This window comes from Clupea harengus, chromosome 1 (genome assembly GCF_900700415.2).
Source record: "Clupea harengus chromosome 1, Ch_v2.0.2, whole genome shotgun sequence".
In the NCBI taxonomy this organism is placed as follows: domain Eukaryota; kingdom Metazoa; phylum Chordata; class Actinopteri; order Clupeiformes; family Clupeidae; genus Clupea; species Clupea harengus.
Window position 1 is genome coordinate 28,392,935 of NC_045152.1, and position 18,849 is coordinate 28,411,783.

Sequence of the window (18,849 nt, forward strand, 5' to 3'; positions counted from 1 at the left end):
AATATACATGACAGAAAAGGACTTACCTAACAAATCATCAACCAGGTAATGCTTTAAAAAAAAAAAAATAAAAAATGCAGCCACGGGAGTAAGCAGCTGTAAACACCTGGTATCTGGTTTTGGCAATGTGGTGCTGTGAAACATTTTCACACTCTGTCCCGGACCATGGACCTATACAGGGCATAGCCTGGGTGGCTAGTGACAATGACCAGAAGCCTTTCACATCACCTCTCTACCTTCAAGAAGCTTTTGAAGACCCAACTCTTCAGAGAGCACCTCCCCTCCTAACTGGCACCTGACTAGCGCTTAACTTGCACTTCAGCAGTTACATTCCTGCACTTCTTTTTCCTTTTTTCTAGGTCGTTGTTTTTCTTATTCTCATGTAAAGTAGTATTTATTGTTACACCATGCTTTTTATTGCTCTTAGCTTGACTGTTCTCTCCCTTGTACGTCGCTTTGGACAAAAGCGTCTGCTAAATGACTAAATGTAAATGTAAAAGCATCATAATGAATATGAAGATGCCAAAACTAGTTGTCTATGAAGAGATACCCCCAAAAGGGGGACATTCGTGTATTGCTTTAAAAATATCTTGAAATGGTATTCAAAACAATTTGAACACTAAGGATGTTACCAAATCCAGTGACACATCTCTGTCCTTACACTAGTGCTCGTGCCTAGGAAAAAATATGAAACCACAGACCAATTGACAACAGAAAAAGGTACACTTGTTTTTCATTTAGACAGGATTTGTCATAGCATTGCTCTGAACAAGTTTCTGTCAATCCCACTGTACGACTTGGATGTAAATAATGGCCTGACAGTTTGTTCGTTGGTTATGGTGGGTAGGCGGCAGGCTTCGCCTGACTGACAGAAATGGGCCACATTCCCAAGAACCGGTCTGGTTAGAGTGATTGCCGGTCGTTACACCATACAGTATCTTTTCGGGACAACTGTTACTTCCTTCCTTTCCAAAGAAACAGAGACACATTTTATTCTTTCCATTTTAATATTTATTTCCATCAAACTAAACATGGAGCCTCACTTTCCAAATTAATCTAAAAGAATGTTAACAATGCTTCTATTTTCCTCGAAACACAAAACCGTTGAAACATCCATAAAGAATAGCATTTCAACACTAAAGTCAAAAGTAAAAAAAAAAAGAATAAAAAAAAAAAAAAAAAAAAAGAAACATACTATGAACAGACACATTACAGATGCACACACACACACACACACACACACACACACACACACACACACACACACACACACACACACACACACACACACACACACACACACACACACACACACACACACACACACACACACACACACACACACACACACACACACACACACACACACCACAATGTAAAGGTAACATTTACAATCCATTAGACATATGGCAAGCGTAGAGTTAAGACCCACAGGAGTGGGAACATATCTTGTCCAGTGCAACCAATAACCACCACCTTCTCATTCACTTCGCGCACAGCCACATCTGCACACTACCTTATCAGATCTGCGTTTCATGTCAACATTTCATTCCCACATGAATCATCATTCATTCTTCATTAATAAAAGTACCTGACATTTGTAATAGTCATAATAGTAAAGGAGTGTACATCGTATTCATAAAAGTAATTTCTATTTAAGTCACCTGACCTGGTGCTGTGGAGATGAGTGAAGCAGACAGGCATGTCTGGAATATCGGCATTTTAGATGGACGGGTGGCATTCCGATCCGTTCCTCATGTACTCCGGGTTTGCATAATCCCCACTCACATGCGGGCAGAGTGGCTCATTTCTTGCAGAAACGCTTCCTCATCGGTCTCTTTCCCATAGCAACACTGGATACGGGATCACTGGTGCCTACCAGCAGTCATGTCTCTTAAGAGAAACTATTGTTTATTCTTTTTTTTTGGACAAACAGGACTACCAAAGATCCAGGTTATCTGTGTTGGCGAAACCTGGGTTTTCCCGAACCTTCCAGTAGGTTCCGTTGGTCACCCACACCTCTCTACCAGCTTCGTCCAGTTCTTTCCTAGACAAACAAGATATTAGAGTTTAGTTTAGTGCCGGTGAAACAAGACGAAGGATGCTTGGATCTACAATACTTTCGGAGGTATAAATGCTTTAGATAATGGGCTCACACTATTATTTCCACAAGCACTGGAAGGGCAACGCCTCCGAAATACTGTGTGTAGTGCGGTTATCATTGAAGACTGGACAAAATGTGGGGGGGATATTCTTAAAAAAAAAAGCATCTTCGACTCACTTAAAGAAGCGCGGCACATGTTCCTCGCCATTCTTGGTCATCAATAGTCGTCTGTCCCGCTGTTTATTTTCAATCTCGTCCTTCTTTTTGTCGGCCTCAGACACCTTTCCCTCCTCAAGGAGTCTAAGAGAAGACAGGGGTGTGATGAGTTCAGATCCAAGTGTCAACCAACAGTTGCAGTGCACCACATCATAGTTGACAAACCGAACGACCTCTACATGACTTAAGTGACCACGGCTATTGTGACACGATTGGCCTTTTTGGTCCTTCACACTTACAAGACTAAAAATGTGGCACCCAAGATCTATCTTATCGCCACATCACCAATAGCCACTTCATTATATTATTATTACATGTACTGTTCCGAATCATCAGGCAAGAAAAAAAATTCAGTGTGAGGACGTGTTTCTTTTTTTCCACCAACTTGGGTTGGATGTGAACACTTTTGTCGAGTTGATCTAAATGTGAAATCCTACTCCTTTGAGTGGCGGATGATGCTTACCTCTGGTCTGGCCTGTAGCGTGAATCTGTAGGGGGCAGCACCCTGTCCAGCTCAGGGGTGAGTTCATTCAGCTCTCTGGCGTACTGCGAGAAGCCAAAGTACTTGACACCATCTTCAGGCTGAGTGTCTGCAGTAAATAAGAGACAAATAAAACTTGGCTTATAAGATTGGTTTATGGAACACTTGGGGGTTGTGAAAGGCAAGCCTTTTTTTTTTTTGAAATGAAGGATGTAAATTCACCACGGAGAATAACGAGGTCCAGCAATTATCTGAGGTCCTGCCAATTATCTGAACAATGAGTGCCAAAAATGTAAGTGTCTCGAACAAATCCCTCATCTTCAATATATTCAGCTTCAAACACTCCTGAAACATTTTCACAAATGTATTGTTTTTCCTCCACCTAAATTTACATAAAAGAGATCTAGCTGCTGATCCTGGAAATAATCTGACAGTAGTCCATGGCAGATTGGGACCAGATACATCCCATAATCCACGTCTATCTGGAGTAGTGTCCTTGAACAGGACAGGGGGGAAAAGTGTGACAGTATAGGGAAACGACTACTGCACTGCAACAATATGAGCTTGTCTAGAGGCGTATAATCGGGCAGTGCTTACTCGGCTTCCAGATAAATTGTGGGCTGGACAGGGTGTCACAGGAGATGCCCTCATGCCAGTTGCCACCAAAGCGATGAACCACCTTGCCCGCTGCATTCAGGACTGTGCCATGCACCTCATTCTTACTGCTCTCTGAGCTCCAGTAGCGAGCCTGTGGGCAAGGGGAGATGAGATATACATCAGGTCGTAAGTAAAGGCAAGGGTTAACATTGGTATCCATTTTGTAAATGAGTTGCTGCAATGGTTGCAGAGATCATAATTCTATAGATGCAATGCATATATAATATATATATATATATATATATTATAGGATCCTTTGTTGTTTATGTGCTCCTGAAGCTCAACTAGTAGAGCAAGTTGCCCATCAAAGGCATTTCAATTAGCAGTGGCTAAGTGCACTGCACTACAAGTCTCTTTGGACGAAAGCATCTGCTAAATTAATAAAATGTGCCATTTGAATATCCAAATGTCGGGGGCTGCGCACTCACTTTGAGGAAGGAGATCTTGCACGTGCACGCGTCGCTGTTTTTCATCTTGATCACCACATCTCCATAGTGCTCCAGGTGCCGGTGCGTGGTGAACACGTTGTGGATGCAGGTGATGACCTTGTTCCACTCGTACTGATCTCCGTACCTGGGAGGGAAAAAAACACAACACATTTATTTTTAGTTCCAAGTTTGTAAGTGTTGCCCAAAAGGCTCGATATGCAGTTAGGTTGGGACGGAAAAGGGGATTGGTTCTGCTTCTGAATTCCAATCAAGATTTTTAGCGTCTGATAAACACAAAGCAATTAAACAGAATATTGAATTATATGCAATGAGAGAGAGAGAGAAAAAAAAGGAGTTTTTAGCTTTACTTCTCTATAATGTACCTTTCATCTTGCCATAACGAAATGAAAAGATGTATAGTAAAATGTCCTTCTCACCTGGGCAAAGACACATTGACATGTCCGGCGGAGATGATCTCTACTGATTTGCCCCAGAACTTGTACTTCCAGCGCTGGTCTGCAGGACGGGAGACAAAAAAGGAAAAAATATGAGCAAAACATTCGGCAGGCCCAAGTGCTCAATTTAAGGCAATAGTATTTTAGTGCATTTAGTATACGAGGACAAAATAACCCAATTCCACATTATTTCGAAATTCAGCTACCGACACCACAAGCTTCCTGTTACCTTGCCAGAAGTTGAAGTTTTCAGACTCCGCATGACACGCAGACAGAGGTGGGTGATGACTGACCTGACACAGGAAAAACAGGGAAAATGTCAACCTCTTTATAATTTTATATTTTGTATAATTGTAGACTAATGATTAAAAAGAAATTACACATTATACACCTTATATTAGATATATGACATAATGATGTTACAAATATAAAAAGCCACATAAAAATGTAATGGTCATATTAAAGATTTGCCTGGCACTGCAAACTGATTGTAAGACTTTGCATATTTTAAGTTAATTGCAGTCTTTGGTACGTCCAGGTGAAAAGGTTGTTTTAAAAGCAGTATGTGCAGTCAATAGCAGAAGTGTGTTAGCTGGAGCCTTCTTCAGCAGTTGGTAAGTCAGAGTTTAAAGTGTGCGTGTACCTGCTCACTGGAGTAGCGGAAGTGTATGTGTACCTGCTCACTGGAGTAGCGGAAGTGTGTGTGTGTACCTGCTCACTGGAGTAGCGGAAGTGTGTGTGTACCTGCTCACTGGAGTAGCGGAAGTGTGTGTGTACCTGCTCACTGGAGTAGCGGAAGTGTGTGTGTACCTGCTCACTGGAGTAGCGGAAGTGTGTGTGTACCTGCTCACTGGAGTAGCGGAAGTGTGTGTGTACCTGCTCACTGGAGTAGCGGAAGTGTATGTGTACCTGCTCACTGGAGTAGCGGAACCCTCTGTCATCTCTGACGCTCTCGTAGGTCTCGCCCAGGACAGGGTTGAAGGGCTTGTAGTTACTTCGCCAGGTTGCCCAGGCATAGCCAGAGATGGAAAAGACAGCCACATACACCTGGAGAAAGAGTGGTGAACACCCGTTAAAATACATGCAAGCTGGACACAGCTTTACAGTCACATTCTGGTTTTCACTTAGTTGTGGTGATCAACAGAGGGCCAAATCGTTTTTTTTTTTTTTTGGGGGGGGGTGTCCCATCACTGGTCAGCTATGAAAGTCAATATTTATCTCTTAGTCCTTCATGGGAGAAAGTGAAGGTCAAAAACATGTCATCTTTAGGACATCCTGTGTCTGTTAAACATGCTAGTAGCCCCAGCGTGGTCTTTACCATCCTCTCGTAGAGGTCATCCGTGCGGTTGGCGATGTCCAGCAGCTCTGAATACTCCAGCTCCTCACTGACCCTCTGCAGGAAGTTGAGTGGTTCATTAAGGGCCACCGGCATGGACACACGTGACAGGTCCTTCCCGATGTTGTTGGTGAGGATGGTGAGGATGCCGACGTGGCCGTTTTCAAGAGACGACCCGGGCAGGGTTGTCCGCCGCCTGATGTCCTTGGGGACACTGCTGGGGACGTCTGGGGCGCTAGAGACACTCTCCCGGTATTTAATGGTGGCTGTAGCTGTTGCATAGGTAACAAGGACAATGTTAAAAGATGTAATTCAGATTTATGCCTCTCTTGATTCAGCAATGCCAAGAAACACAAAATAATTAACTGTCAATATTAAATGTGCCTTTGCATGGTACATTTACACCATGCCTTTCATTAGGAATTGAAAAGAAGATCACTGCTTTACATTAAGAAGTATTAATATACTTTTACATTCCAGGAACAATGAATATTTCAGCTAGCTGAAGCTCACCGTGGCCCTCTTCAGGTTCGGAGTTGCTGGTGGTGATGTCGCTCACACCCGACTCGTCCGTCTCATTCTCTGACGAGCTCTCGCAGATAAGCACCTCACTGGCATCGAAATATTCCGTCACGGACTCGGCCACGGAGAGTTGCCGCATGTGCTGCCGGTCAGCTGAGCGGGCAGGCTGGCAGAGGGAGCAGAAAAAATAAAAAAAATTAAAATAAAAAAAGAAAGAGGTTCATAAGTGTGACCCAGAACAGCAGTGCTGCAGGTTTGTCAGAAGCTTGGGGTGATCCCTCAGTGCTCAGAAACTAAATAAGAAACAAAGAAATGTTATTTAAAAAAAAGGGGGGGTGAGACATGCATGTAGCCCGTGCCACAAACACAAGAGTTGTGCAATTACACACACACACACACACACACACACACACACAAAGACACATACTTATGGGGTAGATGGGTCCCCAGCTCCTCTTAAAAACAAATCATTTTTTGCTTGCCCTTATAGTAGAGACCCTAAGGCAGATTCCCAACACAGCCTGTGGAAGGATTATCTGCAAGAATTCTTTGGGGCTACAAGCTTTAGAAGCATAGCGCATTTCTTGGCAGTGCATTTAGGCCCGCATAGTTTTTTGTCCACATCATATAGAGCCCTCATGGATTGAACTGCAAGTATAACATTTAAAAGTTCTTAAGCCATGGGTTTGTGGTAAAAACAAATGGAACCAAGTTGTTCTCTGATAAGGACAAGGCAAAAAAAAAAAGTTTCTTTTTAAGAGCATTGCTGCCACACACCTGGTTCTGGCGCACAGTGCAGAAGGAGTCTTCCGTCGATTCAGAGGAGAGGGACAGGGAGTGAATTTTTGTTAGATGGGTCTGCAGATCCACCTTTCACACACATACACACACTTAGATTAGAATGCCTGATAAGGCCTCCAGTGTAAGATGATGATTACAATCACTGCTGCTGATGTCACGTGGGCTATGAGGAAACGCAAACATTTCACTAAGCAATTAGATAAAACTTGCAAAAGGTTAAAAAAAATGAATGAAAAAAAAATGCAAGTCACTAGACAACTTGTTAGCCAATTTGTTTTCCTTAGCCTTGTGGCACCGGTCTACAAAAACACTCCTTGCCAACCATGACATTCTCCTCCTCAACGCAACATTCAGAAACTCAATGGGGTCACTTTGTATTGCTTTGATTAACCAGCAGGAACTAGAACAGAGGATATCCTGTGGTGTATGAACAATTCATTTGTGTCTCTTGACTTGCAGACTGCCAACAAGAACAGTTTAGCGCGCGCGCGCACACACACACACACACCTGTCCCACCCCGTGATGGACCGACAGATGCGCCCTAAACTGCCCAAACAAGTTCCCAGTTTCAGTTGAGAGCAGTGAACATGCGAGGCATAGCTCAAGGAAAAAAAAAAGAATGTTCCAGTGCCTTCTCTTTTGTTGAGAGAAGCCCCAATGACAGCATCTCTGTTTGTGCACTACAATAACAAGGTGATGTTGAAACCATACCGCCCTCATTTTTAAAATAGCCTGTATTCCAAAGCTTACATTGATTTAAGACTCTCAGTTAACACAGATACCTACATGAAAACGTAAAGTACATGATCGGTTTACTGTTAGTAAGAGGCAGAATTAGCAAGATGCCAAATTGTTCATCTAACAAATAAGGAACGTGTACGGAGTTTAAAGTGTGTCACAAGTTAACTTTATGCTCATTTTACCAACAACAACCACGACAACGACAACAAACAAAAAAAAGCAAGCAAGAAGCATTGGTACATGCGGGAGAACTACTATAAGTGGAATAAGTGGAATAGTTGACCTCGCTCACCTCAGACATGGTGGAGCACAGTGTGGCCAGCTGGTCCGAGGTGGACTGGCGCAGATCAGGCCCGGTCCAGGCCTGCCGCACACGCTCCCGCTCCACAGTCAGAACATCATGGATGGACTTCAGAGAGGAGTGCACTGAGAGGGAGAGGATCGCCACACAAATTACAGATCTGCACGGAAATGTACAATAACATTGATTCATTTAGCAGACACTGTTACCCTGAGCAGCGTTGAGACTTTTCACAGAGTTTACATGTTGTATCTATAGAGGTTGAACCCATGACCTAGGCGTTGTTATAACCACATTCTACCACTTGCTTTACCGGCTGAGCCACAGAAACATACTTGCAATTTTGTAAATCGAACGCTCACACACTAAAGCATACGGTGGTGTGTATGCCTTCAATATGAACCCACAAAACAGATTTGGTATATAGACAGACACAGAGTCTTGCAAAGGCACTTCACTCATGCACACCTTGTACTATGACAAAGACTTTTGATAGCTGTTGAAGAATTCAAAAGTTTTTTTTTTTTTTTTTTATAATTTTTTTTTAACAAAGTTCTAAGTAAACTGTATGATCACTGCATGATAATTGCAGTGTTGCATCAGCAATTAGCCTGAATCACAAAACACACACACATATATATATATATATATATATACACACATTATATATATATATATATATATATATATGTGTGTGTGTGTGTGTTTTGTGATTCAGGCTAATATATATATATATATATATATATATATATATATATATATATATAAAAATAAATAAATAAATAAATAATAATCACAACGCACACAAAACAGACACATAAGTAGGCAACAAACAGTATTAAAGCAGCAATATGGATTTCTGTTCCAAAATTAGTAAGCTAACTACCTTAAAGGCATGCAAAAACCTTGCAAACACCACCAACAGCCCAGCTGACACTAATAGAAGCTTGCCAACACACTAACGGGTGTCTTTTAGCAGTATAGCTGGCAATTTCATGCGTGTGAAAGCTTTTTTTCCATTTTTGCAGGGGGTTCTAGCCCGCTACCCAGAACTACGTAAGGCATATCTTGGATGGCTAGTGGGGAAGACAGAGGTGTTTATATATCCTTCACATGACCATATGCTATCAAAATGAATGAGGATGGTACCAAAACTAGTTGCCTATAAAACCATACCTCAAAAAGTGTCAAAATTGTTGCATAGTGTTACTTGTATACCAGTGTATAAAAACTACTATACTAGATAAAAATAAATAGATAAAAAAATTGATTTTAGTTCTAACCGTGTCAATGAAATGTACAAAGTGCATCGTGGACTGCCACTCAGAGGGTAAACCTCCTCTCCCAGCACAAAGGGGAGTCATTATATATTGCTATTGCAGTGCACAGGAATGACGTCCTGTAGCAATCCTTACAGTGAAGTTGAAGGAGCCTCCAGCTGAAAAACATTCTGCTGTCTGACCAGTAGGTCGTGCAGTGCTTCTCTCAACAACAACAACAACAACAACAACAACAAAAACTCTAGGGGCTCCAGAGCAGTCCCCAGCACAGACAACCTTTTTTATCCGCTTGTTCAGTTTTCTTAGCGTCACTTGCTCTGATGCTGCTGCCTCAACAGATGGCTGCAGAGAAAATTGCACTTGCAACAACAGACTGGTAAAAGATATGCAACATCTCATCACACACATTGAAAGGAGTCAAGCTTCCTCAAGAAGTAGAGTCGGCTCTGTCCCTTCCTGTGTAGACAGTCAGAGGGTTACATTTTGGGTCCAGTCGTCTAGGTGAACAGACAGGTATCTGTAGCCCTCCTCCTCGCCCACCTACAACTCTTCTCCCAGGATGGAACTCGTGTTCAGCTTAGTCCTGGTCCTCCTAAAATTCCCAACCATCTCCTTTGTCTTGGCCACATGGTTGTTCCCACACTCGCCACAAGGCGGCCCACCAGCTCCCTGCACTTAGTCTCCTGTCCACCACTGACACACCCCACAAATGCAGGGTCATCCAAAAAAGTTCTGCAGATGACAGGACTCTGAGTTGTATTGGACGTTTAAGATATACAGGGTGAAGAGGAAAGGTGAGAGTACGGTCCCCTGTGGTGCTCCAAATGGTTATACTACCCATTTTAATAGTGGACATGCTGATGTGAAGGGACACAGAGGACTACTCTGTGTGACAACAAGAAAGTCCTTAAACCGGGCAGTTCAAGCAAACCACAAAAAGATATACTATCCATCACTGTACAACACTGCCTGAATGACATGCTGATGTGAAGGTGCACAGAGGACTACTCTGTGTGACAAGACAGGGTGGTTCAAGCGAACAAAACAACACTTGATATAACATAACAGTACGATACTTGACTAAGCCCCAGCCTACCTCGTGTGGAGAGGACACAGATGTCCTGTGTGAGCTTCTTGCCCTCGGGCGAGGTGGTGGCTGGGGTGGAGAGCTGGTTATAGACGTAGTCAGGGATGGACTGAACAGAGGCACCCAGGTGTGCTGTGCTGCCCAGGTAACTGGAGGAGTACATCTGAAGAGTGTGGTGAAAAAAAAGAGAGAAAAAAAAACAGGTAAGGTGAGAAAGAAGGGGGAGTGAGGGTGTTCTTGTCATTGAACTTTTTTTTAACTAGGAAGTCGTGCCTGGAATATTTTGAGAAAATCTCTTTACGTTAAAGTACTTATCAATATGGGAATATCCAAGAACGCCAAATTTGACACTGAAAGCGAGAACCACATCTGCCTTCTCAGGTGAAGCAAAACTGCTGGTCAAAGTGAAGCACAGCGGCCTGTCAGACATACCGGTGAGTGAGAGTGTGAACGCGAGTGGCCCCAGATCTTCCCGGATTTTTTCTTTGGCTTTTCTAGAGTGAGATTCTGGAACACAACGAGAGATTTTTACCATTATGTCTTCCCTCCAAATAAGTAGCACCTCGTTTCAGACCCCAGATATACCACATCAGCAGGACACTTGAAATCTATGGTACAAAGAAATATGTACTCTGTCAAACTAATTCTTAAGTGACTGGAGCCTATAATTGTTCGCGGTGAGATCATCTCCATTCTCCAAATACCATGCTGGCTATTCAAAGCTAAAAGAACAAAGATGAGGCTTGAGTTCCCCTCAAAGACAAAGGCTCCTGCCCCACAGGTAATGCCACAGTGAGCAGTGGTTGATGGAACATCAGGGACGTGGTGTCTGAGGTTGGAGGGGACGTATTTAAGGCCCAGCATGTCAATAGCAGATATTTGCATGTCCAGAGCAAAATAGTCTGCCCGTTCTTGATCAAGTTCTGGTGTGACACATACATTAGTTTTTCAGACAAAGCCATTTGGTTCCACCTTTTGGAGAACAAATTGAGGTGATTGATTTGAAAGACTAGGGAGGAGTTTGACTTTCTGGAACTGGACTTTTCAGCCCTGTTCTGGCTGCTGTGACCTGGGCGTACCTGCATACTGATGCGTCGCTCCAGATCCGAGTAGGTAATAGGCAGGCCGCCCTCCAACCAGTGGAGTCGCTGGATCAGACGACCCAGCTCGGCCAGGTCCAGTTCGCACCGGCTCAGCTCTATGAGGTCAGGTTATGGTTAAGAGAGCGAGGGAGAAAGAAGGGGAAAAAAAGAAAAGAAATATAGATATATAGCTTTGCTCCACTATAAACAAACAGGTTTAAAAAATCTACAATTATTTGTGGGTGGGGGGGGGGGGGGAAGAAACAGACAGCTAAGTCCAACCCTGCTTGATCTAAACCAGGGCTTGCATTGATAAAGTATTTAAAAGTCGAGAGTTTCAGAATGTAAACTTTAACAGATCAGTCAGATTATAAAAGGCAAGTCACAGTGTTATATGAATGATACACATTTTAAAGGATGTCTTGCTAATTGTTGAACTGGGAGATATTTCATTTTGTAACTAAAAATGAACTTCAGTCTGTCAATGTCTTAAATAAATAAATGTTCAGAGAATAACTACACCAAATCAGCTCTCTGAATTAGTCAGACTGAAAGGACTCGGATGCAGAAGTGAGATGACCCATACCCTGGGTGCAGGAGTCTGCTTCTGTGGTCTGTTTGAGCCAGGCGGACACCTTACTCTTCACTCCAGATGACAGCGGGGAGGTCTGCTCATGCTCAGGTGTAGAGGGGCCGGTCGTGCTCTGATAGGAAGGAGGAAGCTGAGGGGAGGAGAGAGGGAGGGAGACAGAGAAAGAGGGACAAGAGAAAAAAAAAAAAGTTAAATAGAAAGATATACAAGAGAGAGACAAACAAAAATACAAAGGAAAGTTAAAAAGAGAATCTTAACTGATGCAAGCAGTTGGTTAAGGTAGGGGTGAGGTGAGATTACATTTCAAATTTTAAGTCCAAAGATTAATAAAAAAAATAAAAAATACAAAATAAAATAATTACATTACTTTTAGTAATTTAAAGGCTTTTATTCACGGCAACTAATTATATTACACAGATAGGATAAATATATGTGCTTGCTGGTCATTGAACTCATGACCCTGGTGCATCTTGCTCTACCACTTTAGCCGAAGGAGAACAGATTGCATAAACTGTGATCAGTTAAGGTGCTGAGGAGGGATCCTGGTTCCTTGTTCCTGCTTTAGATCAGTCACTCACCATGCAGGACATGGACCTGTCGCTCTGGGCGAGACTGCCCATGGCGGGCAGCGTACTGGAGCCCGAGGATAGTGCCCGCAGCACCCCCTGGTGGACAGTTATGGCCTCATTCTTCCTGTACGTGCGGTGGGCAGACAGCTTGGTCAGCCAGATGTAGAAGATGTCATGACTCTTGGCCTGTTTTAACACGCACGCACAAAAAGAAAATTAAGCTCAGCCTCTGTGGGGCCAGGCCAAAAGTGGGTATAGGCATATAGAACTGGGCACAGGAATTGGCTAAAACACTGCCAGCCAAACCAACCAATTATATTGTTCTGTGCAATACTAAAAAGCTATTGAAATAGCAAATGACCTTACTAAGGCCATAGTTTACAGATGTTGCTGCCATGACAACTTAATAGGAGCCTTTACATTGAACTCTTAACAGTGATGCTCATAGCTTTGCTCAGCTTATTCCTGGCTCTTCACCCACCTTCATGTGGTATATACTGTGCCCAGCATCCAGGTCAATGCGTTTAGACTTCTTATTGATGGACATGACTGCAACACTGACATCCAAGGACCCATGGATCTTTCCCTTTGAAATCTGTTCAAAATTCATTAAAACATTTAAAACAAGTCCAGAAAAATGTATCTATTCAAAACATTTTTTTTTGAGAATTGAAATAAATAAATAACACATACAAAAACATAACAAAAATAAAGATTCCTCACTCAAAATTGTTGTTATAACTTAAATATGTCAACAATAGCTAATACATACCTCTTGTTGGGTTTTAGTGTATTTGAGGATTCCTTTCTCCAGGTAGAAATACCTCTGTGATGAGCAAAACCAGAAATAAATCAGTGTGACCAAACACACAGAGGGCCAACTAATGAGAACCACCACATATTAAACACACAGAGGGCCAACTAATGAGCAGCACCACAGCCGCCCCCCCCCCCCCCCCCCTCATCTAAAAAAATCCTAAAAAATGTGCACTGTAAATGTACTTCTGCTGCTACTACTACTACTATGCTTTGCAAGTCTCCTTGGACTAAAGTGTCTGCTAAACACCATAATCACACTCAACATACTGTCTGTGGCACTTGTAATCGACCTGCCAGAAGTGGCAACCATCGTGCTCACCATCGGTGATCTTCTCCTTGACCTACTGTAGCTTGATTTGCCAAATACATAAATAAACGTATTCACAAGTAAACGTAGCATGCACACCTTGTGCCACCCCTTGAGGGGGTACTTCCTCTTCTTCATCATGTAGCCCTCGCAGATGCCAGGCACATTGATGTCCAGGTTAGGGGCAGGCACTGGGACCAAGGGCTGAATGTCGTTCATTACCTCCCAGTCTCTGGAGTTCTACAGGGAGAGGAGAAATGGATCGGAGAGGAGGAGGAGAAACAGATTGAAACGGTAAGTGACAGAGGAGAACCTTAACACACCTCACAAAGGTTGATGCGCCTCAAAACGTAGCATTGCTAAAGAGATATTACATCCATGTGACGGTCGTGGTGCGACCGCACATGAACTGCACACTTCTGCCCCATGTTTGCAACCACTAGCGCACCCAACAGACATGGTTTGCACACACACGCACACACAAACACTCATACCACTGATTACAATTGGATCCTACCCCAGTGAAACTGCTAATTGCCCAGACTGGCAGGGGGGGGGACACCCAAAATGGTCTGGGCCACACCACTTGGATAAGGTGGTTTTTAACAAACTTTTGAGACATAATTTATTTATGACATGGTTATTTCTTTGATTGATGATTGTGACAAAATACTGTGTTTGTGTTTCAGGGTCTGTTTTGTGATTGTTGTATTGTTTTGTTTTCGTGTCAACCTCGGTGTGTAGAAATGGTGCTGGCCGCCAGGTATATAGGTTAATTGTTCTGTCTAGTTCAGGTAGTCTAGTCTTGTCAGGTATGTGTTTTGCTGTAGACCATTTTTACTGCTGATTTGTGACCTCTACCCCATTTAGAGGCTTAGCATGTATTTTTAATAGAGCTTGTACTGCTGCATGTTGTCCTCTACCCCATTTAGAGGCTGAGCAGGTGATATTCCTGGAGACTGTTGCTTTTTGTCCTCTGCCTATTGAGAGGCTTAGCAGTTCTCCAGAATATTGGATATGGAATAAACCTTTATATTTGAACCCTCGCTCTGTCTCTGAGCTTTTCGGGCCAAACCCACACATGTTGACGGCAACCGAGGCTCGGTCCGTCACAATCCATCCTGGTGTTAGCTGCTCTGTGTGATGCAGTTGTAGTAGCCATGTCATCCACATGCACCCGCTCACCTGACGCGAGTGAAGAGAGGAGCCAGTGCTGCCGCTCCGGGAGTGGGTGGGCTTAAACGCAGCTAGCCCAGGCGTTTCCAGGCCACTGATCACCGATTGGCTGCTGTTGAGGGTTCCGCCCTGGTACTCCATGGTTGTGATTGGACAATGGCTTTCTAGACAGGTAGCTATCCTCTCTGTCAGCTGCTTCTCATTGCAGGGAACAGAAATCTGTGAATTCAAATGGAGAATGTCAATGAAGTATTAGCGTGGGACCAAAAGAAAAGACCTGTATGAAGACAAAACAAAACAACTGATTGTAACATTCCTTGCATTTTCCAGGCGCATTGTGTTACCTCCTGGTATGAAATGCACCTTATAAATAAAGTTCGATTTGATGATTTGATTCCACACCAGTGGGTGGGCTTTACTGCTAGTTCCATCACCCAAAGTAAACAACTTTGCTGTATTTGATAAATCAGTATTTGTAGATCATAAATTGTGAATCTCTCTTCTACAGAAGGAGAAACTAAATCAGAGCAATCCTCTTCACAACATATGAAAACATCCAACAACATCAGACCCTCATTTTTCACTTGATCAACAATTCAACACTTATGTAAAACTGAGTTGAGCTAGATGTTATGGTAAGAAACTGAACTTGAAAATGGTGGAAGTATGTACGTAACAATACATACCATAAATAATCTGTGGTGTTAATAACCTCCACCTATAAGGAGTGCCCTTTCCCAATACTGGTCTGTAGCCTAAATAAAAAAGACCACTGAGTAATTGAAGATACTTTGTACGTGCCAAGTCAACACTGTAGTACCGCTCTGCTTCACATAGAAGTTGTAAAACATGTCCAGTTCAATGACATATTATCTAGATCTGGTATGTGGTCCAACCGGTGATGCTAAAATGATGCCAAACAAAGACAACACTTTAGGAGCCTTGCACAGAGGGTACAGTGTGACTCAACTGTCTCGGCAGTAGGCTAACAGCCAATCTATTAATCATTGTTACATAAGGCATTCAGGTCAGACCTTTATAAAAGATAAGATAGGGCCAATAATGTTGCCTTAAATGACTTCCAGAGAAAGACAGAATGTTTTAACTAAAGCATACTAAAGTCACCCAAGCATTGGAGGCGGCTGGTTTAAGTCAAACACTTTCTGGCTGTGTCTCCTTGAGCAGGACAATAAACTACAACTACTACCAAAGGTAGTATAGAGTCCCTTGCATGGAAGCCACCGCTGTTTGTAGTTAGATGCGTGCTGAGACTCTCACATACATGCAGTCCATTTGCCACAGTGTCATTAGAAACCATTGATCATCTCTCACAATCAAAACAGAATGTCTGTGAGCATAATTTGAATTATTTGGGAAAACATGTTCACTTTTAGAGGTAAAAAGGGTTCAAATGTTTTTAGTACCAAAACCTTATTCAAGCAGGGAAGATGACTGTACATTGATCCCACTTTGACAAGAGCTATATCGCTACATGTCATATGCAACCAGGTAAGACCTATTTAAAGAAAAGGTCACACATACAAATGCTGGAGGTGTGATGGAGATGTGTGCTTATGCATGTGTGTGTGTGTGTGTGTGTGTGTGTGTAAGGGGTGGTGCTCTTGTAAATTATCAGAATACCCTCGCTAAATTGTTTACTAGTAAACTGGGAAGAATACAACAAACACCATACATGTCTATATTCGAGTACCACGCAATGCAGGATTAGAAGGAGTTACCCAGATAACTACAGCGCAAAACAAACATAGTAAAAAAACAAAACACTAGTAAGATGGAATTTATTTTGGATTTCAAGGCAGGAAATGGATGGCAGGTTTTTATCTGCATTTATATGCTTAACTTTTTAAATCTTGCTTTGTAAAATGCCACTGAGTTCAGTGATTTACCATCTCTATGGTCTTCAGGAGTGTGGTTCAAAAGGAATTTTACATAGTACTTGAAGAAGAATTGGTCTGTGATCATTCCTTCACCACACCTTGACATAAACTGCAATTACATAACAAAAGCAGTTCAGTCAGCTGCTGGTTTGACGCCATGAACTTCAGATTAAATTATTTTTGGAACTAGAAGAGAGGTGCAAAGAGGATAAACACTGCACAAAGATCATACATTTTCATACACGGTGACAGACTATGTGAGGCCTCCTTAGAAACTCATATTCTTGTCGTGTGTAATCTATTGACCCTCGCAAACAAGACTTCTTTGGTGAAGCAGTCAAGGAAATATAGCTCAAAACATGACCCATGGTAAAACATCCCAAGCAGATATCCGAGAGGAAGTTACACTGGGGCTCCACAGCCATTGACTTCGGCTAAAGAAAGTAAACAACGACGGCAGCGGGAGCCGTGGTGAGTTATCAGACTAGTTTCGGTCAGGCTCATACATGCCCCACGTTTTTACATTATCAACACAACTCCTTACCAAGCACGTTTAGCCTAATCTTACTTCCCGCCTCTGAATCTTTGTAGGCTACCCCCTGTAACATCCGATGACGAACTTGAACTCCCTGCATCCCCCACATGTGTAAATCTGGCCTGAACTGCTGTTCCATTTAAACAACAAATATCCTACGACGGTCACAGAAAAGCCTCTGTTATTATGGGGGGGGTGGTTGAATGCAATTAAAACACCAGACGGGGACGTTGGATACATTTTAATCTGTATCCAGTTTTCAATGCAGGCTATGAGTTTCTTTATGTTGGCACAGAGCTAGGCCGACTAATCGAACATATAACATTTAGTCATTTTTAACTTCAGGTCAATACACTCAACAAGACAAAACTTGCATGAATCTCATCGAATTCACTACATGCCACACCAAACCTGCTGGACAAGTTGTTAACGCCCTCTAAAAGTTTGTTAAAAACAAGTTGAGAGTATCTACAAGCCTACATCATTTTCAACTGCACAACTCATGAAGTAACGTTAACAAACTGCGCAGAAAACTCTGTGGTCTTGAGTTGAACACGTTGTTGACCTTTGAGGTAAGATTCAGTATACAAACATGATAAAGTTCCCCAGCATCATGTCCATGTCCTCCCTCTCCTATAGATGAAGATTAGCCTACACGTGGTGCAGACTACTCAAACGGAATAACAAATCAATTAAAAAGCAAACTACTAGATCAAATTTGTGCTCAATATTTAAACGAATCTCACAATCTGTTTGATTCAATTATATCTTAAAATAGTTGTTCAAGTTACATCGCTTTGAAATTCTTATCACCTGGTTAGTAGTTCAGACATTGTGCCACCAAGAACGAAAAAGATGGATGCTCCGTTTGCCATTTTCAGAAAAACATCTCGAAACAGACCAAATTTAGTTTGGGTCTAGCAATTTCTCCTCAAAATATTGGATTCAAACACAAACGAATCCCATCAAACCGAGAGCACATCACTAGAAAAACGTTATTTAGTCATTTCATTTCGAAATAATAATTAATAGTCCAAAAGCGTTGTATGCCTTTACTAAACAATTATCTATAGCATTTAGTATTTCAAAAAATGCACTACCTGATCTGTATTCCTGACGTGTTGTTGTATCGTGAGTCTGAGAAACTAACTATTCAAGGTGCAAGCCACCAATTGTCTTCCCTCGGTGTGAAATTGAACGCCCACGTCACTAAACTTCAGGTTGCACACCTGTTGGTTGGGGAGGTGTGACTCTATCTCGTTTTTGAGACCAAAGCGTGATTTCTCAACCCCACCCCTTCCCCCACGTTTACAGATGTGCCGATATACCGATGAGCTCTCTAAACTGCAGACTTAACTAACAATGGATGTAAACAATAATTGGTTAAATATTTTACATAACTGTTAAGAAGTAGCCTACTCAGTAAGTAGCTTCATATATTGGTAATTCTATCCAGTCGTT

The 18,849-nt window shown here is 42.4% G+C and overlaps 1 protein-coding gene across 4 annotated transcripts; it reads right to left on the reverse strand.

The window, feature by feature from the left end:
• Nucleotides 1–1,301: 1,301 nt before the first annotated feature.
• Nucleotides 1,302–18,609, reverse strand: LOC105912841 (oxysterol-binding protein-related protein 7-like). 4 transcript variants are annotated; one of them, XM_031574843.1, is made up of 22 exons: nt 18,489–18,609; nt 14,965–15,174; nt 13,879–14,019; nt 13,426–13,479; nt 13,135–13,248; nt 12,663–12,839; nt 12,079–12,214; nt 11,490–11,608; nt 10,843–10,917; nt 10,420–10,573; nt 8,035–8,168; nt 6,977–7,069; nt 6,191–6,365; nt 5,660–5,949; nt 5,251–5,388; nt 4,571–4,634; nt 4,324–4,402; nt 3,887–4,031; nt 3,399–3,549; nt 2,784–2,910; nt 2,282–2,404; nt 1,302–2,047 (listed from the first exon to the last, which is right to left on the reverse strand). In XM_031574843.1, the coding sequence occupies exons 2-22, from the start codon at nt 15,094–15,096 to the stop codon at nt 1,939–1,941; spliced, it is 2,730 nt and encodes a 909-aa protein (XP_031430703.1). In that variant the 5' UTR covers nt 15,097–15,174; nt 18,489–18,609; the 3' UTR covers nt 1,302–1,938. The 4 variants fall into 4 exon arrangements, with proteins under 4 accessions (XP_031430703.1, XP_031430706.1, XP_031430713.1 ...); XM_031574846.1 differs by lacking the exon at nt 18,489–18,609 and adding an exon at nt 18,202–18,367; XM_031574853.1 differs by lacking the exon at nt 10,843–10,917.
• Between the last annotated feature and the right edge of the window lie 240 nt (nt 18,610–18,849).